General features: G+C 40.5%; 1 protein-coding gene across 3 annotated transcripts in view; it reads left to right on the top strand.

The window, feature by feature from the left end:
- The window catches only part of LOC116692974 (myocyte-specific enhancer factor 2A), a 42,668-nt gene that overhangs the window by 13,853 nt on the left and 2,170 nt on the right, over positions 1-26,645 (top strand). For 2 of the 3 annotated variants that reach the window (XM_032521633.1, XM_032521651.1), the window contains 8 exons: positions 5,714-5,901; positions 11,045-11,248; positions 19,506-19,640; positions 19,936-20,134; positions 20,609-20,659; positions 21,371-21,531; positions 25,555-25,681; positions 26,124-26,226. In XM_032521633.1, coding sequence (XP_032377524.1) covers positions 5,848-5,901; positions 11,045-11,248; positions 19,506-19,640; positions 19,936-20,134; positions 20,609-20,659; positions 21,371-21,531; positions 25,555-25,681; positions 26,124-26,226 — 1,034 coding nt within the window. In that variant the 5' untranslated portion in view covers positions 5,714-5,847. Of the gene's footprint in view, positions 1-4,779; positions 4,978-5,713; positions 5,902-11,044; positions 11,249-19,505; positions 19,641-19,935; positions 20,135-20,608; positions 20,660-21,370; positions 21,532-25,554; positions 25,682-26,123; positions 26,227-26,645 lie in introns of those variants that run through there. The other variant, XM_032521642.1, reaches the window with a different exon arrangement.

Below are 26,645 nucleotides of genomic sequence, written 5' to 3'. Positions count from 1 at the left end.
TTTTGTGTTTATATGCTGACGGTGACTATATCATATCTGCTTCCAGGAAAATAGAGCGAAAGCAGAAAATGCACAAAATCCATGTTATGTACAGTAATTTCTTACAAATGAAATGTCAGACTGACTGACTGACTGACTGGTGATGTGCATTCTTCTTAGAAAACAATTAGTTTTTAGAAATGTCATATAATATATTGTCTCTAGAAGAGTATTATTCAACATTTGTTTTAGTTAAAGAAGGAAAAGAAAATTGCAATACTCAATACTATTGAATTGCAATAAATGACAATCGCGATACAAATGGAATCGGCACCCATGTATCATGAAAGAATCGGATCGGGAAAAAAGCATATCATCCCAGCCCTATTGGACACAGTGGTTACTTTATTCTACTGGTAGCAGAAAAAGGGGGGGGGGGGTTACCTAGTGATGCATGCTGGGTAGCATCAGCTTGACACCTTATTGATTCACTGTTGGAGGGACTAGAGCAGAGGTCACGGTGGGGCCAACACAATTAGAGATGAATGCATGGTCTTTAATGAGGACGGATGAAAGGGTTGATAATTACTCTGTGCTGCTTTGTACGGAAAACAACCTGGTGCTGTTAAGACCCAGCATGATTAACCTTCAGCAGCTCTGAATGTGTTTATTCTTTACATGAGACGATGTTAAAAGAAGGGGGGAGCTGTTAATTAGTGCTGCGTTTTCTTTTAGAATTTGATATTTTTACATGTATTGTTAACCCTCTTTACTGGTCTTTATAGGGGTCAACAGACCAGTGTTAAAGGGACCCTGTCATGGTCTTTTGCACACTGGATGCTAAAAGATGTAATGTGTGTGTGTGTGTGTGTGTGTGTGTGTGTGTGTGTGTGTGTGTGTGCGCACAGGCAAACACACATGGGGGATAAAAGTAAGTTTCAAAACCAAGAACAATTTAAAGAATAATTGCCAGAGTGTTAACTTTAACACTTTAATACATAGTGAAGGATGAAAACAACCCTCAGTTTGTGTCAAAGTGTTAAAAAGACAAATTAGGAACAATCAATGTCTAGAGGAAACCGCGTAAAAAGGCCCCAGCAGACTCTGGTTCGACCCCAGAACACTCTTCCTGGTGACAGAACTAAACTGCCCTGCCACTGCACCGCTGTGCCCCCCCCACTCCCACTGCGTACACTTCATATACTTCAGTACAGTCATAGGCCATGGTCTTCATATACTTCAGTACAGTCATAGGCCATGGTCTTCTACTGTCACCAACACGATTTTGTAGTAGTATTGAGTTAGGTGCCTTACATATGGTGGCTATTTAGGGATCCTGTAAATTAACAATGTATCAATCAGTCAATTATCAATTTTATTACCATTATATCAATTAGTTACTAGGTTGAAATCTAGGAATATTTTAAAGTAGCTTATAGTTAAACATTTTCAGAAATACGCTTATTCACTTTCTTGCCAATAGTTTGCGGAGAAGATCGATACCTCAAATCTACACTGTGCAGAGCAAGGCTAGCTGTTTTCCTTCTGTTTCCAGTCTTTATGCTACGCTAAGATAGCCATCTCATGACTCCAGCTTCATATTTATCCTTCAGATATAGAAGTGGTATTGATCCCGTCTATCTTCTAACAAAAAAAGCCAATAAGTCGGTTTCCCAAAATTTCAAACTGTTCCTTTAAGCCTGTCATAACCATGCCGTATGTTCATGAGAGCAAACACTTGAAACTGCACTTTTTAGAGTGACGGAAAATCATTAGTGAATTTATTGTTAGCTATATTAGCCGTTAGAAATACTGTTTCTAGAAAACAGAGAAAATTATATTATTAAAAACCTATATGTAGAAAAACCTATTTGTGTTCTGCTCATCATGCAGTCATGTCCAGTATACTTTATGTGTATACTGCTAGATGAAAAATCAGCTCCATTTACCGAAACAACAATAAGTGGCATTCTGCTAATGTATAGGCATAACCGAAATGAAATCCTTTGCAATCCAACCTTGTGTGTTTCACACCCTCACAAAGCATTGTCACACTTCCAAAGATCCACAGGAATTGGATTTCATGGGTGACATAAAGAGGAGAGCATTTGGCTGTGAGGTTCGCTCGGGGGGCTTAGCATTTCTTGTTAAGGATACATCCAGACAACGGGGGTATATTTGAAGTGAAAGAGAGGCGGTGAGAAGGTCAGAGACAAGTACAAATTAGAAACAGCTGTTTCATTGATTTCGATTTTCAGGTCTTACAGGAAATTAATAAACACATTTAAAATTCTAAATATGCACAAAATAAATAATCATGTGCAATAACCATTATTTAAAATTGTTTTTATTTTGCAAGCTGAGGACCTGAGACACCAAAAAATACACCCCATGATCGAAGGAAAATCCTACAGATTCAGCAGCATGTGACTCAGCTGTGTTATTCATTTTGAAAATGTATAACCAGTGGTTTTATATATATATGTATGTATGTATGTATGTACAGTATATATGTGTGTAATTGCTACATAAGTTTTTATTATATCATATGAAGACACTTTTTTATAAGTTACTGATTCAAAAGAGACAAGATAATTCGGTCCTGTGTTGCCATACAACTTTTTTAAATTGTGCTGCTGTTTGTAGCAGATAAGGTGTGACTGTTCTTTTGGATGTAATTAAAACATATAGCTCGGCCTTGTAAATGTTTGTGTGAGTGCTGGTTGCTGCAGCCCGTTGGCTCATCCCGTGGGTTGGATTGATTTTTACGTCAGCAAGATAGAGTTTCTGCCACAGTGACATATTACATCTGCATTGATCAGGACAACTTGTCTGGGACATGGGATGTAAATGTAGAACAAGCTCCCTTGTTGCTCTGCAGACTCTGCAGCCTGAGACTGACATTTATTGTCAAAGAGAGAACATTGTCTATAAGCATTTGGTAAATTTGTATTTTATTTGTATTGTATGAACTTTATATTCAAGCCTCCATTTATCACCAATATTACATATAAAGCAGGACAACACACTAGATATCGATTGTCAGTGCGAACTGGAAGATCTTCACATCTAAATGTTTAATGTCATCTAAGTTATGGCATAAAGAGTAGTAGCCATAATATTTAACACTGGCATTGATAGCAATAACCGAAGGAAGAAGGCGAGAACCTCTCCAGTCGTCTCTCCATCAGCTCCGCAAATTGTATGCTAAATTGTCTATTTTACAAATATTAGTTGTGCTAATCATGGAAGAAAAGGTGGAGAAGATAAGTTCAAGCTAGCAAGACTAGCAAGAGGAGTCTCTGATCAACTCACCAGTCTCATGTTGACTCTGCTTGCCTGGCTGGTTAGAGTTTTCAAATGTAAACAGAGCAAACTCAGAGGAAAGGGGGAAGATGGCTATTTGCCACGGCCTATGGCTACGATCCAGACTACATGGACAAGCAAGACCATCTCTGCATCCATCCCTATCTCTAAATAAGAGGGGACACCGATGCAAGCATGGAGGAATTGCACACTGACTGTGACTGGTAGCCAGTGTGCAGGCGTCGGTCAGTGAGCTGGCCTCCGTGCCTGTGTACCTGTGATGTTTTTCAGCCGGATGTCGGGAGCTGTGGTGTCCTTCCACTGAGACTTGGCTGGATCCCGCAGTCCTGGTGCCATTCAACCGGGTCACTGTTGGGTTGATCTCACAGCCACGTTCTGCTTTATGATGAATCATGCACACGTTTAAGGAGCTGATGGCATAACATTTCACAGGAATTGTATTTTGTACAATTTCATGTGGCAATTGAAAATTGATTGATTGATTGAGAATATAGTGTCAGTCCCAGTTTCATCTACTCTAAAGAGTAGTTTTTATTCAGCTTGATTATTGTGATTCAGTATATTTCAAAGTGATTATTACTGAAATCAATGCATTATGTCTGTTAGCAGATCAACGCATTATTATCAACACAATAACACAACTATTGCAAGTGCTAGAACATGCCTTCTGCTTTTCAGAGATTTTCCCAGAGAGCATTATAAAGTGACTGTACACTGCTACAGAGTTTAGCTAATTTAATTCAATTAAACTGAACAATCACTGAAGAAGACATGCTGAAAGAAATGTCTCTTCTCATGGAAATAGCAGCACAGGAGTGTAGAGGAAAGGATTTTTTCCTTCTATTTTCAAGATATATGTGTCTTGCCATCAAATCATCCAGATTGTAAAACGGATAAATCCTTGTGACCCTTAAATCCCAAATATGCAAGGAGTCTTTGTTTGTTGCCGTGTGTACCCTGAACTGACTGGGCTCTGAGCTGGTGGTGAATTGGATGGGTTAGTTGATAGCCTGCAGTCTCCTGCAAACCAATTTCACTTACAATGTAGCTCTTAAATGTTCAAGGACAAATAAATATGAAATGTAAGGGTGTATCCTCAATAGGAAGCTTTTAAAAAATCACTCAAAGGGAGAAGACACAATACCATAAACAACTAGCTTTTAAATGCATTTCAAATTCTTCATTTATCTGCTTTATGGGGTATTTGCGTGACCGGCATTCCATTATAATATATTTTATTAAATATAGAGGTCATTTAAATCAGCAAATAATCACCAATACATTTATAGTGGTGCATGACAAATGCATTTCTCCCATCTCCCAAGCCTGTGAAATGGGTCTAGAGTGGGTGGGTATGGTGGCTCAGCTCTAGGATCCACATGCTGCAGTAATCCAGAGAGGGTTAGAATAAAGCCTGGCTTCGCCTCACTCTCTGCCCCCTCCCAGATCAGATGAGATTAGGAGAGAGCTAAGGAGCTCTGGGGGAAGGCAGGGCTCAGAAACGCTAAGGCGGAGCAGAGGAGGGACAGAGCAAGGCAGGTGGGCACTCCTGCAGGAGGAGAGACTGGGAGAGCAGAGCCGAGTTCACTCAAGACTGCGGGGCTGAATATTTATGTTGGTGCACGTGAAGAAGTGTTGCTGTGGAGGAGAGTTTGGAGCCAGCTAGGCAAGGTGTGTGATGAATTAGATGAACTGGATTTAACTCTGGTGTTAGTGTGTTTCTGAGTCTTTTGTGATGTGTTTAATGTAAATACAATGTTTAAAGATTAAATTCCAAGGGGCCAAAAAAGACTTTGAAGAGACTGTGAAGAATGGCAGGGAATAGCACTCCTGCTGGAGCACTCCTCTGTAACAGCGCCTTTGGCTTGGTTGTGCGTTTTTGGGTTGGAAACCTGAGAGATCATGTCCCGGACTAGCACATACTGCTGGTTGTTCAGGGAACCTTGGTTTTACTTGATGTCCTCCTGATGAAGCTTCTTGCTGTCAGGTGGGAAGAAGCAGCTGGTGTATTCATCCTCCCTGGGACAAAAGTGAGGAAAGCCTGATGACACAGGGCAAGAATGATCCATCTGGTCGAGCCTAGAAAACAGTTTTCTAGATGGTTGCACAGTTATGTTTGTACAGAATCATTTGAAATACTGTGTAACAATGTCTCCAGAATCAGCCTGTAGTAAACTATGTAGATGTACTCTATTCATCCGTCATTATGAAACTAGGGACAGGGTCTGTTAAGTCCATCCCAAAGTGCAAAGATGTTCCGCCCAAGTACTAACTGGAAGTTGTTGTCCAGTGATGCTCTTGTGAACATTCACTGTATGATTTGTGCAAGAATCTCAGTGCATTTGCTGAACATAACGGTTTTTGCCATTGTTAATGTTAACACTGTCTCTATCTCGCTTTTTTTCAGCAAGACATGAAACACTGACACTGGTGGAACACAGCTGACAGTGGAGATATGTATTAAGGATTGTCTGTTGAACTCTTGACTACCTGAAGTCCGCTGATCTTCTTCTTCAGCTGTTGGAGGAATTTTTTTTTGCAATGGGGAGGAAGAAGATTCAGATCACCCGGATTGTAGATGAAAGGAACCGACAGGTCAGTATCTTATCCTTTTGTCATTTCATTTTACACCTTAGCTAAACATCTTACGGTGGCAGTAGCTCAGTCCGTAGGGAGTTAGACTGGGAACCGGAGGGTCCCCGGTTCAAGTCCCAAAGTACGGAGTGTGGGCTGGTAGCTGGAGAGATTCCAGTTCACCTCCTCTTGAGCAAGGCACCGAACCCCCCTCAGTGTGCTGGTCCAGCACTTGCTTACTCTCCATTTAGTGCATGTAAAAGACCTGAGCATGTGTGTGTACTTCAGGCTTGTGTGTGGTGTGTAATAATAACATAATGTATTTTTGCAACTTCCTGTAGGGGATCACTAAAGAGTATAAATTAAACAAATGTAGTTGTATACTTATTCCTCTGCACTTTCTCCTAACATTGCTCTGTAGATTCTTTCCTCAGTCTTCTGTATCACAACACACATCCATTCAAAACACAATATGTTTCTGCTGTGGTAAACAACATCTAGAGGCAGCTTTGGTTAGCTTTTATGATATGTGATGTGTTGATGTGTGGCCCTGAATGCTGCTTAAATCCCATCCTCACAACTAGTGATATAGCTGAGTTTGAAGATTCAGCGCAGCAACAAGCAGAGTGAAGTTGCCATTTTAACAATAGCCCTATTATAGTTTATATTAGACTGTCCTGTAGAAAGACCAAATATTATATAAATGTATTGACGGGTTCAAGGACAATTTACGAAGGGATCCCTCAGAGAGCCATCTTTGGAATACCTTTAGTTTTGATTAAAAAAACAACAACTCCTAAGCCATTTTACTTTTAAGAGTGCATTGGTCACAGCTGGTGGCGATGGCAGTAATTTGGGGTTAGCTGGGTCTGGACGGCACCGTGTGATTAGCAGGGTGGGTCAGTGTTAGGGACACACAGTGGCTTTCTCTCCTCACCGTCTCCTTGCGCAGCCACAGCGCTGCCCGCTGGAATCCCTCTCTGTCTGTCTCCTCTATATATATCACCCCCAACAGCACAACAAATACCAGCCTGTCTGAAAGGAAGGCGCAGGCGCTGGAAATAGGGATGTGGCTGGAAACTAAATATCTGGGATGATGTGTATATTTGATGTTTGGTTGTCTTGGCCAGAGCCTTTTCAGATAGACACTGCTTTAGCTGTCAGGTGTGCATCGCCGGAGCCTGCTGTATATTTAGCTTCTTGTACTCTATTTCGGGAAGGTGGCTTGTGTTCTTGGGTTATCTTTAAAGCGCATAAAGTGTTTTTAGCTGTTTTTCCTCTTTTTTAAACTATCACACTATTACACACTATACAGAGTGCTATGATAATGACAGTAGAAAGATGCACCAGTGATACACCAGTTATCAGCAGTCAAAAGTATATTCTAAAAGAGGAACAAGGTAATTCTTTATCTCTTTTTTATAGAAAACTATTTGCAAATCATGCTCAAGAAATAAAGAACATGATTTCAAACATCCTTTAGGATGTAAATATGAAAAAGATACCACAACTTTAACGGTAACTGCCCTTGGAATCATAGTGAGATTTATTGCGTCTATTTTCCCTCTATTATCTAATCCAATAACTGTAATGTGATGCAGCATTCATTCAGCGACTACTACTGTTCCAAATGCTTGTGGCATCAGTTTAAATGTTGAGCTTGGTTGAACATGAACTTGGTTGGCCATCTGATGCAGTCTTTACTCCCTAACTGGAACATGAGGTTGCAGGAGCTCCAACATCTTGGCTAAGGACATTTTGCTTCTCAGACATTTCAAAAACAAATTTAATTGCACTGGAGACCAAATGTGACATTATATCATCCCTCTTGAAAAAATATCCAAATGTTTTATAAAAAAAGACTTTTATGACTAAATACGAGACTAAATCACTTGTCAAAAGCACATGTCTAACTCTATCTGGCTTCCTGTGCTATAAAATATAAAAAAAAACACAATGCTATCATGCATACAGTATAATGGTACTCTTTGCAGTTCCCTAGGTAAAACCCTAGTGGAAGTAGAGAGCGGCTGTCATCAGATTCCACATAATTAACCCAACAACTGACATGCTTTGGCTTAGGAAGGCTATACCTTCCACTCTGCATATGTTCCTTATCTGACTTCCAGTGTTGCCCACCTTGGTAGAAGCATAAGTTCCTCCAAGGAGATCAAGGCTCAGAAGTTGCAGCAGATTGAGGGGATGTTTCTGTTTGTGTCTTCATTTCAAGGGGCAAGAAGAGTGGAAAAGTATGGGAGGGGTGTGGATGATTTCTGATGAACAGATTAAATATCTCTGAAATGCACACATGCTTGCTTGAAACACCACTGCCAGTCTGATTAGGAGATTCCTCCTCTTCCTAAACCCTCTTCAATGCCATGTTTATAGGAACATTTCAAATTACCGTCGGTGAACTGCAACCTCTGGCAGAACCCCAACTACAACGTTTAGAGAGACTGAAACTGGAAAACAAATGACAAACAATTTGCAAATTGCTCTGCTCTGCTTCCATGTGTCAGTACCAATGTGTTGTAGAATTTGACTTCAACTTGAGGTGAAATCGTAGTTGCTTTTAGTATTTATATTTGTTTTGGTACTATTGAAGAAGCAAGACTCTTCACTTCATCCACAACTTCTAACCACTCCAGCAGAACAGACGGTGTTTGAGCTGCAGAACTGTGAATGTGTAGAGATGTAAGAACATGAAGCAGGGAAACATGAGCTACATGCACGTGATGCTCTGCATTGCTGAAAATCTTGGAGGTGTGAGAAGGTGGGAAGACATGAGTCAGGATCCCAAGGCTCTGACGCAAGGAAGTCATCACCAGATACTGATGAGTCACTGCAGGTTACCTTCACACCAAAAAAAGGGATGAGAGGGTGATCCATGTGTGACCTGTGCACTCCAAACATTTCCCTTAAGTCTTATGGTTGAGATGCACGTGATGGTTTCAGGGAACATAAACATTTCAAGAGCGCTTATCATTTTGAGTCACAGTACAGTTAGGGGTGCACAATATTGGAAAATACGCAATATTGTTAAATATTACAATAACGCGATACTTGCCATAAATAATCAGATATTAAAGTAAACTAGGTTCTGCTGCTTTCAGTATTCTGCTAAAATACAACAAATACAACAGCAGACAAATTTAAAACAAATGAAAGGAAGTCATTTCCAACATGCTTTTATGGAACAAACTGAACATTGAATTTAACATAAGGCACCACTAAAAAAGAAAGACAGGTGAAATTGCATATTTTTACAGATATTATACTAAAACAAAAACTTGTTGTAGCCGTTCGCAAGTTGTTATCGCGATGACAATAAAAAATGCTGTTCTATTGTGCAGCCCTAAGTAAAATATAACACTGTATGCTTGGAATGTTTTTCAGTTTTTACATCTTCCATTAAGGTTTACTGACAGTATGAGGACTTTCAAGGAATATGATTACAATCAAGGCTGAATAACCGCTTGATAGTAATCATCAAGGGAGGGTTAACATTACTCAGTTGCTTTCTCCACCCTCACTCCCCACCCACTTAATCAGTAGCATTCCAGTAGAAGTCCATTTCCAGGTTATTGCCACCATATTTTGGGAAACCCCCTCCCCCCCCTATAAACCTCCTCCTTCCTGTATGACACAGACTCTTTATGAGTTATCAACTGTTCTGGGTAGTAGTAGCAGCAAAATAAAACCCCCCTTGGCCTCCACTTCCCTACACATATCCATTTAACATATAATATTGTGTGTCTTCTACAGTACAATTATGTATTAAGCGTACAAATAATGGAGTCTTCTTCTGCAAAGGACAGCTCAGAAAAATCATAGGTAATAGAAAAAGTAGAGAAAAATGGTAACGCAGACAAGCAGGTGATTCCAGCATGGAAATCATTTTTAAAAGTAATCCGTTAACTAATTCTAGTTTTTTTTTATCAGTGTTGTTCTCCCTGCATGTAAATTGGTTGTGCGTCTGAGTAAGCAAGAGTTGTATGATGCTCATAGGTTCCAAGGTTCCCCCTAGTGTATGGCAAGCCTGGTGGCCCACCGGCCCTAAGCATTGGAGAATTTTTTTTAAACTTAGACATATTTTCACATCTTCACTCAGCTTTTACCATTGACTTAAAGGTGCTCTAAGCAATGTTGGGTGACGGCACTTCTTCTTGACGTTCAAAGTATTTTCAAACAAAATGAGACTAGTTCGCCCCTCCCTCCTCCTCACCCCGTCCCCTCCCCCTCCCTCCCGTGCTTACGCGCACTAACCCCCCAAACCCCCACCCCCAAATCCTTCTTGTTGGTTATTGGCTGGAATGCTGGAACACTGTTAATGCTTAATGGTGCAGGTTGACCAGTTTGTTTTTGTTGCGGTTTGTAGACCTTGGGCTGTCTAAGGAGACCGCGTTTTTTACAGTGTGTTCAGGGGACAGGCAGCTAGCAGATAGTGAGGAGATGTTTTTTACAGTGTGTTCAGGGGACAGGCAGCTAGCAGATAGTGAGGAGATGTTTTTTACAGTGTGTTCAGGGGACAGGCAGCTAGCAGAAAGTGAGGAGATGTTTTTTACAGTGTGTTCAGGGGACAGGCAGCTAGCAGATAGTGAGGAGATGTTTTTTACAGTGTGTTCAGGGGACAGGCAGCTAGCAGATAGTGAGGAGATGTTTTTTACAGTGTGTTCAGGGGACAGGCAGCTAGCAGATAGTGAGGAGATGTTTTTTACAGTGTGTTCTGGGGACAGGCAGCTAGCAGATAGTGAGGAGATGTTTTTTACAGTGTGTTCAGGGGACAGGCAGCTAGCAGATAGTGAGGAGATGTTTTTTACAGTGTGTTCAGGGGACAGGCAGCTAGCAGATAGTGAGGAGATGTTTTTTACAGTGTGTTCTGGGGACAGGCAGCTAGCAGATAGTGAGATGTTTGCTGTATGTGAAAAAAAAAACCTTTAATGGACAGCCAAAGGACCAAAGTAACTACCATCAGTCTGTCACTGGCCCGCACCGTGCCCCGGTCAAAAAACACACTTCCCCACGGGTCTACCAACTTTTCTGGGAAAACACCAAACTTATCAAAGCCACATTCCTCGTAGTTCTTCCCTCGTCCCTTAATGTCAGTGGGCAGGGACGGATGCTTGAAGAAAACTAGATAAATCTTTGGTTTCTGTCTTTCTAGGTGACTTTCATGAAGAGGAAGTTTGGTCTGATGAAGAAGGCCTATGAGTTGAGCGTTCTGTGTGACTGTGAAATCGCCCTCATCATCTTTAACAGCTCCAACAAGCTGTTCCAGTATGCCAGCACTGACATGGATAAAGTCCTGCTGAAATACACTGAGTACAACGAACCCCACGAGAGCAGAACCAACTCTGACATTGTAGAGGTGAGTGCAGTGTAATTTAGTTCAAATGTTCTTTTCTGTCTCATGTCATAATGTCAGCGATAGTGTCGTCATCGGAGAGCTCTGACGAAATACAGTCCCCGGTACAGTCTTATTAATGTCCAGTGTGTTTGGAGAGAAAATCACTTTTAATGGGTGATCTATTGAAACCCATTATGCTGTTGCACCATGTAAATAGTGTTGTTGTGAGTGCCAGGTAAATGCCTAAATACAAATATAGATATATTTGATAGATTTTGTCATTTGATAGTTCAGAGTGCATTCATGTCTTGGGAATTGGTAGGTGATCCGAGACATTTGAAAGGCATTCAAAGTATTTTAGTAATTTGAGGGAACACAAAAGCTGAACTTTAGATACTGTACAACACAAACTACATTCCAAGATTAACTGTAACAGTGGAGAGGCAGGAGAGACTACCAGGATGTCCCTGTAATAATAGGATTGCAAGAGGTAATCAGGACTTAATTTGGTTATACTGGTTGCAAAACCCTGAGGGACAATTAAGTCCTAATATCTTAAAAAAATAATTACAAATTAAAACACCAACATGGGTTTCTTAGAGTTTTTAGAATGACTAAATTTGGCCCAACTTCCCCAAAATGTGAGAAAAGGTTTAGTGCAAAAATAATAGTTCTCTGGTAGGTAGCCGTTTACAGTATGCATGCTAACCCTTTGACATGGTTTATGGGTGATGAAGAGTAATTGTAAGCGATAGTTTAGTTGTTAAAAGAGAGCTAAAGTTAATTTGTATGAACTGTAAGTCTTGGATGGTTTGCTCATTTTAGTGACCAAACTTGTCAGGTAGAGTGAGTGAAGAGATGTAAATAGTTAATGACAGAACATCTGCCCTGTCAGACTTACAGTGCATCTTGTTTTGTTTGCTCAGAAAGTGCTAGACAGCAAGATTTTGCATTGCTGGTACAAAATGGATTTATCCAATAATGGAGACTGAGATTTGCTGCAGGAAATAGATAAAAGACTACTTATAGGTTGGTCTTCCAATTTTGTATAATGTTGTGTGGGACCGTGCTGTTGCTTCTAGGTCCCTGAGCAGCGCTGTCCTGCCTCTCACAGCACGTACTCATTGCAGCTGCCATTAAAAATGAATGGCCACCGTGACTCACGTTCTGGCTGTTTATCTAAGCTTCTACTGCGTGTTTGCCTTGCTGAGAGCCTGAATTTACTGCACGCAGACACACACACACACACACACACACACACACACACACACACACACACACACACACACACACACACACACACACATACACACATACACATACATACACACACACACACACACACACACTATTAAATATAAAGGAAGCTAAACTTCCCAAACTGTGTTTATTTTCAAAGTGCTTCTTCCCCCTTCCTAAATAAAAGAGAAGAGATTCAGTGTTCAAGTTTGTTTCAGGAGAGTCCAGGCATGTTTCCCAGCTGCTTTATGTCTTCACTTTATGTCTTCTATGTTACCAGAATCACAAACCAAACTTAACCTTCCCAAGTAAATCTTAGAAAACGTTGTTTCTACAGGGGAATACGACAGTTATAGGACTGCAAAGAACAAAAAACAAGCACAGGTTTTTGGGATAAACAGGAGCATGAATGTGTAACACTAAAGCCTGTCCAAAGACCACAACTGTTGAAAGGTGAATCCATCCTGTTAGATGTAAAGACAGTAGCAGTAGAAGTTGAGTTTATGTATTATTACATGGCAGGGTTCCAACCGTAGAGACAGGACGGGCTGTTTTCTTTAGGAGCCATGTAATAAGCAGCCCTTCAGGCTGATTTAAGTCCTGATCACCCTTTCAGGTTGTGTTAGCTATAACAACCGCCTCTCTCTACATTATTTCTTACTTATTACACAACTTGGTTGAATACTGGATTCTGATTGGTCAATCACGACATTCTACTTCTGTATAACAGATCATTCCCATTGACTGAGTTCTGATCATAGATTCTGGAGGACAATTTTTAAATCAAAACCATATTTTTTCATCCATATTACTGACAGAAACTGGGAGCGCTAACAGTGCTAATGGCGACAGTGCAGACAGAGCAGTAGCTAGCTGCATGGTTAGCTCACTCACTGGGGCGACCTGGCTTCTGCCAGATAACGGTGCTCTAAACGTTTTTTCATTATTATTTTATTAAGGTTGTTAATATGCATCATTAATGCCTATAATGATTCTAAATAGCATAACCACGTCCATTTGGCTGTAAACCACAAGCAGACACCTGTGTCGGCGCTCCTAGCCATTAGCCAAGCTCGATTTGCCTGCTTTAAACCCTTATTTGTTTTCTCCCACACATGTCACGCAGACAGACAAGCTAGTTAAAACAAAACCTGGAAAGTGAGAGGTTGATCTTTTACATATTGGTAGGTCCATTTGCAACATTCAAGCAGGTCATTTGACTATGTGTAAGTAATACGCCACTGGCTGCAACAGACTTCCCATGTTGTGACGGCCTAGCAGAAAGCTTCTTTGGATGCATTGTTGTTGTTTGATGGAACATTATGATGTTTGCTGATGATTATCTCTCTGGCACAAACTAACTAACAGCTTGCACACACACAGTCTACACATCCACCATAGGCTGCATCTCCTGACTTTGTTTGGCAGTTTAAGTCAGTTGAAATTTGAATACTGATCACTTATATAATAATATATCAGCTATTACTAGTTGATTTTTTTTTTTTTCATTTTCAAAGGAGGATGAATTCATTTTTGTAGAAACATCGGCTGGACCTTTCCATGGCATTGGCTGACTGACATGTTAGAGCCAATGATGCTTGCCGACGTGCTAGCTTCGTTAGCTGCTTAGCTGTTAACTCAGCTTTCATGGTGCTACACTGACCAGGGACACGTCACGCTGTGTAGCCTTAAAATGTTAATACAACCCTAGTGCTGCACGATATGACCGAAGATCTAAATCACGATTAATTGCACATTTTACCTTGAAAACAATTAATGAACAATTATTATCATTTTTTTGTGATTCTTTTTTTTCTCCTCATAGTTCATTGGCCAGGTTTGTACTGTAAATTGGCTCAAATATTGAAGCTTATTTTTGTTATATTAAAATATGTAAAAGAAACACACAAAGTGGGAACTATAGTGGTTATTTATTGAAAATGATTACAATTTAAATAAATAAAAGCACACATTGCTTGAAATGAAAATGTTTTGTGAAAAAAGTCACATTTTAGTCTCATAGAAATGATCAAAGTTACTGTCAAATTTGTCGATAACGGCTTCAGAATTTTGATGTCAATACACTTTTGATTATTGTCCAGCCCTATACAACATCATTTTCCTTTTTTTCCTTTTCAAGCCAACATAGTCAGCTATCCACCATTAGTTTTGTAAAAGAACAGTTTGAGATTTGGAGAAAGTGCTTATTTGCTTTCTGGCTGAGAGTTAGATGAGAAGATTGTTCCATCTATCATTTCTTGCTTGATGAAATAGAAATACCAGACAGAAATGTGAATGTACAAGCAATCATTGATCCCTATTATTTGTCTAGGAAATCTTGTTTCCTTTGCTTTGGCTGTTTAGATTTTTCTTTTTCTCTAAACACAGGCTTTCATTTTCTGGATTTTCTGATATTTCAGTTCCACAGTCTATACTCCACCATTCATAGAAAAAGGTTTTTAAATTAGAGGTATATTTAAATGAATATTGATGATTTGATAGCAGTAGTGTATAAAAATGGATATGTCATGATCTCATAGCAAAGCTGCATTTTAATTTCAGTTTTAACTTGAATTAAGCAATAAGTCAACTTTACAGATCTATCTACATAAAAGTGTAATTTCAGCCTAAAATGAAGATAAATGCCTGGAAGAATCTATTTTTTCATGATGATGGCCTGCCAGCTAAAACTGTTCAGCTAGTCTAACTGACCGATTACTTTTGTCATTATAATGAGACAGGTTTTTTTGTGCAGCAGAGTTGAGTTTCAACAACAACAGAGCAGCCGTCCAAGGTATGCAATGCAGTCATTTCAGGCTGCAGAGCCCAGAGATGTATCAGAACCATAACAGAAAGTCAGAAGTACAACACACTGAAACCTGACACTGTGGTATACAGCACAGCGGTTAGTTGATGTGGTTTACTGCAAGTCAAATAGGCTGCTTCATAAAAGAATGTATGTGCAGAAACTGCACATACATTCTGGCTTTTGAAAGTGTGTAAGGTTATCTGCCACAGATGTGTTGAATCACATCTCAGACATCTCCCTATTCATAGCCTGTAGGGCAATCACCCAACTGGAAAATACTCTCTCCAGGGAATACAGGGGGCCTTATTTTATCTTTGATGCAGTCCCAACAGCAACAAAACATCAACCTCACATGTTAAGATGCTTAGCGTTGCAGCTCGTGCCTCATGGTGGCAATGATCCACATGCCTTTGGAGATGCACTAAAGCTGACTTTGACATTTGAGATGATAAGGAGACACACACTCTCAGATCCTCTAACAGACACTTTAAGATAGTCGTCAGTTCCCAGACATGATGTAGTGGTTTAAAGCAGCTTCTGTGGAGCCACATATAGCCCGGTGGGTCTTGGACCAAATCCCATTAGACCCTTCGCTCCTGAGTCTACTCTGTGTCCCTCCATGCCATTATACTGTCCATTCTCTAAAGAAAACAACGGAATTCCTTCCCCATATTTAAAGATAAACTATTTGAGAATGGTTTAAAAACATTTGAAGAAACTGGAGTGATCACATGATTAGTAACAGCTGTCCTCTTTCCTCCTCTTTGGTTGTAAGGTCGTGCAGAGTTTACACCTGAATCATAGAAGGATGCTTAGCAAACAAAAACTTCCCATCTGTTGTAATTTGGCTCATTTCTCATCATTATGAATAATGACTGCTGAGTCATTATGCATTGAATATCAATGCTGGAATGCTGCAGTTTGCTCTGGAGCTCTGTCAGCTTACAGTAATGTTTACGATGTTCTTGCAGGTATATTACAAGTTATGATCAACAGTTGGAGCAGAATGCCAGAGTTTATTTTCACATGCCAGACATACATTTTAGCCCTTGTTAGAAGGGATGAATATTTAATCACACTACAGCACTTCTTGTTTACACTTCACTTACATTTCAGTGTTGGCAGACTTTTGTGTGATATCTACAAGTTATGTAATTCCCTGAGATAAACTTGATTCTGATACTTGATTCTGCAGTGCTTTAAAGTTATAGTGTGTACTTTCTGTCTCCCCCATCCCCCTTCCCCAATTCTAAGTAATGACAACAAAACTGTCGGCATGTCCACATGATACAAGCCTTACGTGATAGCCATGTCCCCCCACCCCTTCTTTATGCTGTTGCTAGTAGCCAAGGAGGACACGGAGGATTAAAAAAACATGATGGACTCCACTGAAGAGGTCGTTATCTTCACACAAGTTTTTGCGGGGGAAAGTCACCGGACGCTACAATCTTGTGAACATAGTCCCACTGAGACGTCCAGAGAGAGTTATGTGGAGCTGAGAGTCTTGATTAGCTTTGTAGCAACTCATTTGGATTTGAATGTAATGGACGTTCATTAATATCAAAACGTTACACGCTAAAGCTTTAATGTAGCAGGAGCAGGGCCTTAGCGCTTACTGAACCGTTGCAGGGAGTAAACATTGAATGTTAAACTCTACAAACTAATTAGTATATTGGAACATCAAACTTGCCTTTGGCATGTGGTGGCTGAAAGATTTTGTTAACACTCATTGCTGATGATAGAGATAAAGTTGTTGCTGGAGTTCTGCAAGAATGTAGTAAATGGGTGACAAGTGTACGTGTCAGAACCGTATTATCTGTAATTTACAGAATTTTCAAACCACTGATGGATAGTTCCTTTGCCCCTGCCATTTTGACTAATAACAAAAGCCACTGCTGGTACTGCAGCACAGTAACTCACATAATGTACCATAATGTAACATCTCATAAATAGACAAATGGCATACCTGTCAACCAAAGGGTCCACCAAACAGACTGATCGGTTTAACACATTAATTATTCAGTATATACCGTAATAACATTTGTCCATGTCACAAGCTAAAGTAAACACTGAGGCCTAGTTACATTTCTGCGAGTCTGCATTCAGGCTTTAGCCAAATATCATCTGCCTATACAGAACATGTATTACTCTTTTCTCAAGTGTCTGACAGTTTGTTTGCCTTTATGAGCTTTGAGGTGTCGTGACAGACCCAAAGCTTGTCTGAGTAGTGCACATATTAACGGTAGTCTGAGAGAGATGCTGCTCCACATCACAGACCTACTCATCTATATTCACAAATGGACTGGAGTAAGCAGATATTTTTATGGCGAGCCTGAAACAACTTTGGGTTCGGTTGGGTGTTTATAGTGGGGTAGGGTGGATAGACAGGGAAATAAAAGGCAAAACGTTGGCTGTTTATGCATCCCTGAGCACCGCAGAGACAAAGGCATCAAATGAGATTCATTAGCACAAACAAATCTGTAGAAGATCGTATTACTGTCAGCAGCACAGCTGGGACAAATATCTGCACAGCGCTAAAGAAAGCCGGTCCTGGTGAAGAACATTATGCTTCAAAGAAGGAAGAAACTGATCTTCACATCAGCTCAGGTTAGAATTAGGTTCTGCTTCAGGTAAAGGCTGGGTTTTAGGGTTAGCGAAGTTCTGATGGCAAGGTCTTTTAGGAACAGCCTTATGTTAGTGAGGGTCCTTTTATAGGTGTGTATTTGTTACCAATCATACAAATTATATCTTAATTATATTATTTAGAGGTGGGAATCACAGGGTACTTCACAATAAGATACAAACTGTTGGAAAACAGCAAAATTCTGCAGCACAAGTTTTTCATTCTGTAAATTAAAATGTAAGGAAGTCCATGGGTTCAGACTTAGGACTTAAATGTTGCTGGGGCATCTGATATTTTTCTCAAACTCTTGTCCCCCATCCCATTAAAAGACCTCTTCCCCTCATTCATGCTACATGCTCCACAATGTTCATTAGCCATTCGCTGACTTGGTCTATATGCCATGCTAACCAGGTGGTGTACAGTGTTTTTTTAGAGCTGTATACATTTAAAGAAAAAACATTTTCTGATGGTGACTTTCAAAAATTGAATTCAACATGTCTAATGTATCACATAAAAACATACTGTATGTAATTCCTATTGTAAACAGAAATGAAGCAAGAACTTGGCATTGTTGAGGAGGTTTAGAAAGTTTAGATAATTGGCTGGATTGATGGATGTTAATTTACAGCGCCTGGCCTTGAGTACAGGAGTCATTGTAAAAAATCAAATCATACCGGCATCATGTGAGCCAGTGAGATGACATCACTTCACTGGTATCCATCATCTCATCTCTGCTCATTGCATTACACGCCATAGCGTGAAAAGGACAGAACAACACACCAGCCAGCTGACTGTCTGTCCACCACATGTCCTCTGCATTCCCAGACACTGGGAGGTATTAGGAGCTTTAAACACACACTTGCAAGTCTATTTTCACCACCACAGGCCTGAAAGTACATTTTAACAACTGTTGACCACTTAGAAAAGTCACACGCTCAATTCCAACACAATTCAATGGGTGGTTATTTCCACACAACAGTAAACATCAAGCTGGCCAGTTTAAATTAAGACCCCGGCAGTGTTTGGCTTGTTCAACTTAGGACAAGCTTTCCCTAGAGCTGTCAGTCAGCTTTACTCTTTTTACATTTGTGAAGTGCTTACACTTTTAAGAGAAAACACTGAGTCCATGTGTGTCAAAGCTGGATGTTCTCTGTAAATTCTACTGTACATTTTAGGCTTTTATTTTTATAGGACAGCTTAGACTTGAAAGGGGCGAGATGGGGATGGGGGGGGGGTGACATGCAAAAAAGGGCCGCAGGTCGGAGTCAAACCTGCGGCCGCTGCGTTGAAGATTAAATCTCTATATATGGGTGCGCGCTCCACCAGGCGCTCACTACTAGTTATAGACATTGTGGTCTGTAATAAAGGACTTTTCCATCAAGAGGAATTCATAAAGAATTCAAAAAGAGTCGTAAATCATTTAAATAACAAACTTTTAAAATGTATTTAATGTGATTTATGAAGTGCTGTTGGCTCGCCACTCTCTGGGGAAATGTGGCTTTATAATGAATGCCAACCACAGGTCACTTTAATCTGTGTTGAAGAACTATTGATGTTGGTACTATTTCTACGTTTGAATCCATATTTCTCTGTTTCTTTCGGAACAGGCCCTGAACAAGAAGGAGCACAGAGGCTGCGACAGCCCCGATGCTGACTCCTCCTACGTCCTCACCCCCAATACTGAGGAGAAATACAAGAAGATTAATGAAGAGTTTGACAACATGATGAAGGGTCATAAAATTGTAAGTTACACTGTCATTTATTGTGTACAGAGTACACCCATCTTTCCCACTGGCTCTTACATCCTTTTGGTTTTGATGGGGAGTCTTCATGTCTTTCTTTTTGTTTCTACAACACAAAATGTCACATTTACGTCAGTCAGTCAGTTTGTGATCATATGCTGGACCCCTTTAAAGAAACAAAAAAACACAAGAAGGCATGATAAAAGACAAAAAAACAGATTGTGGCTAATTACAAGTATTGTGTTCTGATAGTGATCAAGCTCATTTTGACATGTCTCTGTCACTTCCTCCCCAGACCCCCGGGCTTCCCCAGCAGAACTTCATGCATGGCAGCATGTCGTACAGCCAAGGTGCAGGAGGAGGAGCAGCAACCTCCCAAGCTCTAGCTGCAGCCACAGCTGCTCTGGATGACAATGGGACCATCTCCTCACCACACACACACCTCCACAGAAACAACAACCCTTCACAAAGACCTCCCAGCACTGGAAATACAGGTGTGTGTGTCTGTGTGTGTCTGTGGGTGTCTGTGGGTGTCTGTGTCTGTGTGTGTCTGTGTGTGTCTATGTGTGTGTGTGTGTGCGCTTACCATAAGCATTTTTGCGTTGTCTGTAAATATTTGTCCCTGTAGTGAGTGCTTATTGGACACATTTGGTTTTATTTAGGATGATTAGGAAACAACAAAGACCAGGAAAAGACAGTTACAAACTGGTGGAAAAATAAAATAGCAATTTGTGTGTGTGTGTGTGTGTGTGTGTGGTGTGTGTGTGTGTGTGTGTGTGTGTGTGTGTGTGTGTGTGTGTGTGTGTGTGTGTTGTGTGTGTGTGTGTGTGTGTGTGTGTGTGTGTGTGTGTGTGTGTGTGGTGTGTGTGTGTGTGTGTGTGTGTGTGTGTGTGTGTGTGTGTGTGTGTGTGTGTGTGTGTGTGTGTGTGTGTGTGTGTGTGTGTGTGTGTGTGTGTGTGCATCCTCAGGTGGCTTGCAGGGCAGTTCTGATATGGCTCTGCATGTGTCTGGACCAGTTGGTATGTACAGTATTTCTCAGGAGTCATACAAAACCTCTCCTCGCCTCGCCTCGCCTCTCCTCTCCTCTCCTCTCCTCTCCTCTCCTCTCTTCTCTGTACTCTGCGTCCTCCCTGATGGGGGTTTACCTGCTTTAACCTCTCACTTTCCCTCCCTCCCTCCCTCTCTGTCGGTTTCAGCTTACGTAATTGCGAGTGGAGGCATTGTAGTGTTGTCCGTGTACTGTTTGTTGGCATCTGTGTTTTTAAGGAGTCTGGATGCACCTCAGTGTCTGTCTGTTACTGGTTGTCAACAGTATTTGTCCATCCTGCCTGTCGTCTCCATGCTCCCCCTCCCAGAACAGCATGTCTCATAAGAACACTGCCATTATGTAATGTCAAGAGCAGGAAAAGATCAATTATTCATTATTATCTACTATATAATATATAGCTGTACTTTGTCCACTCAGAGCCACGTGGGGCACAGGTGGATTTAATAGATCTAACACATGGGAATGGAACATGTAACCTCCCCCTTGTTTTTAACGCACTTCCAAATCTTCAAATATTTCACAATTCCGTTGCATTGTGCTTTTACACTAAAAATAAAACACTGTTAGACTCTCTAAAATTCTGGTTATTTAAACATATTGCACATACAAGGCTCCCGGTCCATGTATAAAGGCACATTCCACATGAAAGCTCACTCTTGTATTTCTTTGTTTCTGTGTTCAGTGAACGGTTTTGTGGGCTCACATGGTGGAGACAGCTTGGGGAAGATCATACCTTCCAAATCTCCTCCTCTTCCTCCTCCTGGGAACAACATGGTCCCTACCAGCCGCAAGACAGACCTCCGAGTGGTCATCCCTCAGTCCAAAGGAATGATGCAAACACTGGTAAGTGTGTGTGTGTGTGGTTCTAATATTTAGGACCTGTTTAATATGAAATCCAACATTGTTACATCATAGATATTACAGAAAATAAGGAAATACATAATAGGTCCCCTTTGATTGCAAAGACACATTTTTATGAAACCCTCACCCATTTTCCCCAAAACTGTAAAAACAAAAAACAATTTTGAAATAAATTCACAAAACACCTGACTCTGCTGACCAAATCCAACAATGCTTTCAGATCATACACACCAGTCAAATTAAACTCTACAGAGCCTTCAGTAGACGTGACCTCAAACATTTGAGAACAGTGTCTAGTGCATGTAGTTAGGGACTGTTCCTTATTTATTTAAGGGGCCACCAGAGGGGGTTTGGGATGTTTTATACCTGATATGAATACTGATATAATATACCTGACCCTTCCTTTGCCAGAGATTACTTTTTCTATGACCCTCCAAAATTATTCAGAAAAAAGGCATGCCCCTCCCTGACAATTATTGATTATGTACTGGTTAGTGCTTAGCAAATATGTACAGATATTCATTTTTTTTTTTTTTTTTTTTTACAACCATGACATACATGACTTAACTTCTGCTTTCTCATCTTACACATCACATCCACTGTTATGGTGGCCATTTCAGTAGCTTTAGCATTAACATTGTTATGGAAACAATAAGCGTGGAAACTAAATGCACACTTCCTGCTTTACACAAGTGCATCTCAGTGTGAAGTGTGTTTCAGCGAGTGAGAATGTGCCAAAAGAGTGATTGATTCAAAAAAAGGGTTTAGGCCGCTGAGCCTTTGGTTCAGAGAATGGGGTTTAGTGTTTTAGCAATTCAGAAAAATTGTACAGCTGCATTATTTCTTGTGGCCACTGGGGGGAAGCAAATCATGGAAACAAGTTGACCGATACCCCAGTACCACCTTTATGAAGTGTTGCACTTCTCAGCTGCTAAAGGCCTTAAGCCTTTTTAGTGCCTGAGTCTGAGGTTTATCAGGAACCAGAATGGAACACACTGTTTCTAAGCCTGATGGGTGTTGGACGCAGACAAGAACAGAGGAAACAAATGATCCCGCTTACCACAGAGTTTGGTCAGCAACTTTTCAGAACAATTGGTTGGACACCATCTGGACCAGATGGTTGTTGTGTGTACAGATGAAATCACTCCATCATCGTGTTAAAGAAGATCTCTCTTGCATGTCTGATGTAAAAAACAAAAAACAATAGAATTGACTTTAAGGCGTTAGTTCAAGCATCACACAGACAACCCCATGATCTTTTGAATTTGTCTCCATACTAGAGAACTTATATAAAACTCTAAAGTAAAATGATGCATTTTAATGAAAGACACACAAAGATACATAAATCCTGTCATTTACAATAACATTTGTTTTGGAAAGCACACGGCTGAACACACATAAAGAATGATGATATTTCAAGTAGGCTGCCAACTCCTCCACTTCTTGGAAAGGGAGTGCAGATTCTCTGTGGAGACTCAAGTCAGGTTTAGAAACAATAACACAAGAACTCGAACCAGAGATAATATGGTGTGACCTTCTACTCACATCTCAAATTGTGGCACAAATAAACCAGACAAGTGCACTGTACAAGAATTTGAAAGAAAGAGAGAGTCTTCACAGCGTCTCGAGTCTGTCTTTCTTCTTTCAGATTGTTCATTCAGCAGCTGAGCTGGCTTATTGAAGTTATTGATTTACCCTTAACTCCCTTACTGTTGCACTTCCCTCCCACACTATGCTCAAACATGATGTGATAATAAGTAAACAATGGGACAAAAATGTATTATTCAGTGTTTTTCTTTTCTTTACTATGGTGACTGAAAAGCTGCATCACTCTGCTGGCTGCGGGATCCAGGGGACTTTTACATTTTGCAGTGATCATCAGTAAAAGGACAGCATTTCTTATTCCTCCTGTTCACATTAATATGAACGCCTTTTGGGAGATGTGGTGTAATTATTTTGAACAGCATATGTATATAGAATAAAGAATTCAGATGCAACAAACTTACCACAGTTTTTGTGAATATAGAAAGATCATTTTATTGAGAATGTACAGATAAGTTAGAAACAGATTAGACATTGAAATCCCTTTATGGGTTACCTTTAAAGGAGCTGTACTGGACAACAGCAGGCTGGGACTGCCTCCACGTGGCTCCCACAGACCGTTCCCCTGCAAACCCACGCTGCACTACACACAACATTAGCACAGTATACTGCATACAAAGAACCTAGAAACTCAGATAACACACAGAGGAAGAGTTACTTCATGCTCTGCTCAGGAAGCCATTTATATCTTTACATAAATAATAATGCTGCTATATTAATATTCTAAATGTTGAGTACAGCCCTTTTAAAGCCTTCTGTTAAGACTCGTCTAGGGATCGTCATAGTATTAACAAAATACTGACTCAATTTCAGGTGAAAATATTACAATACACACCCTTACATCCCATATGTGTCGACAGAGATGAGTCAAATGTGATAATGTATAAGTTATTGTCAAAGTGTCTCATCATTCTGCTCTGTCTGAGATAATACTGTGGATCACTGGATGACATAATATATTGTCCATATATTTGCAGGAGCAGTCACCATGGTCTCTTTCAGTGGTGTGAGCGTGCTAAATACCAGCTTTTATGGGCTGACACTGGTGTGCAGTTGAAACCCTAAACAATGGCACGCTATTTTTACAATGCTTAAACCAACAGAAGATTATGACATCTGCTTGTTTCTGCTTTCCATGGACCGCTGTGAAAGATGTTGAGTTGTGGTCAGACAGCAACTCCTCTGTTTGATCATTTTGAAACTGCCTTTTACTTCCTCCTCTATGACATGTGTGCATGTAAGTGTGTATAGTATCTGCTTTATATGCAGACAAGAACTACTCTTTTTATATCTTCATTGTTCTTCATTCAAAGCAATACCCATAAATAATTTCTTCACCCATGTGTTAGCCATCATCACAACTTTGTTAGCTCAAACTTGAATTCTTTACTACAGCATTTGTTACTCTTTGTGACCGGGATACCAGATAACACAGGGCAAGAGGAAGGAAACCCTCTTAGTTTTAGGCAAGGATCGGTTGGTTAAACCTCCGCTGGTGTGGCTTCTATGTGAGTATGTGTTGTTGTGCGTGTGTTTAGCAATGAATTATTACCTCATTCAGGGTGATGTCATTGCTGACATTATCACACCGGGACGGCAACAGCCCAGAGAGGAACAACACAAAACTCCAAATGACTGAAACGTGTCAAATTAAAGAGCCAGCAGTTTTAAATAGCAGCAGCTCTACCAGCCAGGCACAAAGTGGACCAGAACAACGTGGTTTCTAGCTTCATTTGGGGCAGTTTATTCATTAAGAATAAATTGCCTGTTGGTATTTAGTGTTTTTTTTAATCAATTGTTAAAACACACACACAATTAAAAAGTAACAATAGTAATTTAGAGGATCTGACTGCATTTCAAGAAATGCCTCACAGACTTGGCGTCTGTGTTGTGAAACCCTGAGCAACCCGGATGGATGTGCAGGGATCGGGGGGGAACTGAAGACACTGGCACAGACATTCAGCATCCATCAACAGCCCTGTGTCCTGGTCAGCGTTCCCGTAGACTAGGAGGCTGAACCCCAGCAAGTTCAGACACACTCCCTTCAAGTTTGAGGCATTCTGGGAAATGTAGGACATTAGTAAAGAGTAAGTAAATGTTGCAGGTTATTACACAGTGTACACACCAGAAGGTATAATTTACATCATGCCAGGCAGGGGGAGAGTGTTTGAGGTTTGATTTTTTCCTCAAAAGGGAACTAGTTGTCCCCCGCTGCAAAAAGACTCATTACACTGACACCGTGTGGTTGAAGCGGGGCATCGCAAGCCACATTCAGCGCATGTCCCCCCCACTGTACAGTTTAACTGCAATCTAAGCACAGAAAGCAACAGACAGAACGGGGAGGATTTATATTATGTTTATTGAATAAACTTAGTGCGTCTTTGTGTATTTATGTGTTTCCAGAGTAACCAGAGGCAGAGCAGCAGTCAGTCCAGCCAGCCTCTGTCCACCCCAGTGGTCTCCATCACCACACCCAGCCTGCCTCACCAGAGTCTGGGCTACTCTGGCATCAGCTCTGCCTACAACAACGGTACCTGCTGCTTATCAGAAAGAAGACCAAGACATTGAAATGTTTTTTCTTCTTCTTTTTTTGCTTAATTTCATTTGATGGATAGATTGCATTACCATTTATGTGTCAAGTGTCAAATTCTTAGTATTAAGCTACATATGGACGGCAGCTCTTTTGGACATTTTGTTAGTGTTAGACTAACTATGTCTGTGTTTTAAAATAATACAAAGATTTAAAATGATGTATGAAGATAATCTGTATCTTTTAATATGATGATTTTTTTAATCCAAAATTACACATTTGTGCCTTCTGGGGAGTTAGTGAAAGTGAAAGAGTTTCAGGTGGTTTAGCAGCTGATTGTAGGAATGTAGACAAATAAAGTTGTATCACCGAAGGCCAAGATTGACTTGTTGTGTTGGTTTTGTGTGCTATCATTCTCACATGTCGTCTCTCTCTTTGTTAGATTACTCTCTGAACAGTGCAGAGCTGTCGGGCTTCGGCCCCCCTGGAGGGTCCTCTTTGGGCTCCATGGCAGCATGGCAGCAACACCAGCTGGGCTCGCTGGGGTAAGTACCTGCCACAGGTAACCTGTCTCTCTTTAAATAATAAAATAAATTAAACAACCTAACACCAAGGCTGAATTTTGGGAAAGAGACTTCAGACACAGTAATAGGGGACCGCTAAGGTCTATATAAATAAGACTTCAGATACAGTATTAGGGGACCACTAAGGTCTATATAAAAGAGACTTCAGATACAGTATTAGGGGACCACTAAGGTCTATATAAAAGAGACTTCAGATACAGTATTAGGGACCACTAAGGTCTATATAAAGAGACTTCAGATACAGTATTAGGGGACCACTAAGGTCTATATAAAGAGACTTCAGATACAGTATTAGGGGACCACTAAGGTCTATATAAAAGAGACTTCAGATACAGTATTAGGGGACCACTAAGGTCTATATAAAAGAGACTTCAGATACA

Source organism: Etheostoma spectabile, chromosome 1, assembly GCF_008692095.1.
Source record: "Etheostoma spectabile isolate EspeVRDwgs_2016 chromosome 1, UIUC_Espe_1.0, whole genome shotgun sequence".
Taxonomy (NCBI): domain Eukaryota; kingdom Metazoa; phylum Chordata; class Actinopteri; order Perciformes; family Percidae; genus Etheostoma; species Etheostoma spectabile.
The sequence above is the reverse complement of the archived record's forward strand: the minus strand, read 5'-3'. Positions and strand labels throughout refer to the sequence as shown.